A 1584-nucleotide genomic window follows, 5' to 3' on the forward strand; every position below is an offset into this window, starting at 1 on the left:
ATAAAAGGCTTCCTTGGTGGCTCAGCTGGTGAAGAATCCGCCCGCAATGCAGGAGACCTGGGTTCGATCCCTCGGTTGGGAAGATCCCCTGGAAAAGGGAAAGGCTACCCACTGCAGTATTCTGGCCTAGAGAATCCCATGGACTGTATAATCCATGGGGTCACAAAGAGACTGGACCGAGCGGCTTTCACTCACCACAAACCTATTGGCTAAAGCGCCTCTTTGAGCTTTCCAATGCTTTCCCTTATTCCACCACTTCTGCCGCGTCCTTCAATTTAGTGTCTGAGTTTGGAATTTCTTGTATTTTACGCACATTTGTGTCTTAATGTTTTCACCAGTATCTTTGGATATTATCCCGATTTCCTGACGCGCTGGTAACACAGGAATGCTGCTGCTTTGGGGAGGGAGGGGGTTGGGTGAGGAGGGCTTTGGACAAAACCACCAAGGTGAGGCTGGGTGTCCACTGGGGTATGCCAAGGGTGAGGCCGTCTGCCCACCCATCCCCTAGTCACCTTTCGTTAACCTCCACTCCGCCCATCTCCCAGAACCCATCCTAAACCCTTCAGCCCCCAACTTTCCTTCGTGAAAAACCCATCACTCCCATCCCTTCTCCCACCGGGCTCCTGACCTCCTCCCAACACCTCTCCCTTCGCAGCCCCCAACACCCCGCTCTACAGCCCTCCTCGCCCACCCCCAGCTCTCCCTTCCCAGGTCCAGACTACGTCTCCTGAAAATACCAAAAATATAAAATATATCAATAACATATAGAAAATGATTGCCATAAAATCTCAAGTCTTGTGTTTTCTGTATTGCCTCATTACTGCTGGGAGCTGCTGGATTCAGTTTCAACACACCTTACGATCTTGAAATTAATGTAGTTAGGAGATAGGAGAAAAACACGGTGTATACATGCAGGAGGGGGTGGCGTTTCCCTGGAAGAACAATCAGAAGAACGTCCTTGTACCGCGGCTTGGCACGGGTTGCCACGGTCGGGGGAGCCACCCTTCAGTTGCAATGGGTGGGCTTCCCACTGCAGCCAGCTTCCTTTGTTGCAGAGCACAGGCTCTAAGGCACAGGGACTTGCGTAGGCTTAACAGTTGAGGCTTGTGAGTTCAATAGTTGTGGTTCCCTGGCTCTAGAGCACAGGCTCAACAGTTGTGGGACATGGGCTTTGTTACTCCTGGCATGTGGGATCCTTCCAGATCAGGGGTCAAACCATGTCTCCTGCATTGGCAAGCAGGCTCTTGACCACTGAGTCTCTACGGAAACCCTCTTTCTTTCTTTCCTTCCTTCCTTATTTCTGGAAAACCTCACGCCTGCACTATAGGGTTCCATCGGTCAATACAAAATATTGCTCTTGATCCTGAGGCCTGTCCCTTGTCCATTTGGGCTGCTATGACAGAATACCACGAACTGGGGAGCTTAAACAATGGAGTATAGCACTTATAATTCTGGAAGCTGGGAAGAGAGAGATCAGGGTGCCAGTGTGGGTGGGTTCTGGTGAGGACCTCTTCTAGATTGCAGATGGCTGCCCTTTTTCTGTGTACTAACCTAGAACAGAGAAAGAAGAAGAGCTGATTTTCT

At 50.4% G+C, this 1584-nt stretch overlaps 1 protein-coding gene across 1 annotated transcript in view; it reads right to left on the reverse strand.

Moving 5' to 3' along the window:
- The window catches only part of RNF187 (ring finger protein 187), a 15162-nt gene extending 13827 nt beyond the window's left edge, over positions 1 to 1335 (reverse strand). The window contains exon 1 of the mRNA XM_010831014.1: positions 1315 to 1335. Coding sequence (XP_010829316.1) covers positions 1315 to 1335 — 21 coding nt within the window. The remainder of the gene's footprint in view (positions 1 to 1314) is intronic.
- Between the last annotated feature and the right edge of the window lie 249 nt (positions 1336 to 1584).

The sequence above is a fragment of the Bison bison genome, unplaced genomic scaffold (genome assembly GCF_000754665.1).
Source record: "Bison bison bison isolate TAMUID 2011002044 unplaced genomic scaffold, Bison_UMD1.0 scf7180017864519, whole genome shotgun sequence".
Lineage (NCBI taxonomy): Eukaryota > Metazoa > Chordata > Mammalia > Artiodactyla > Bovidae > Bison > Bison bison.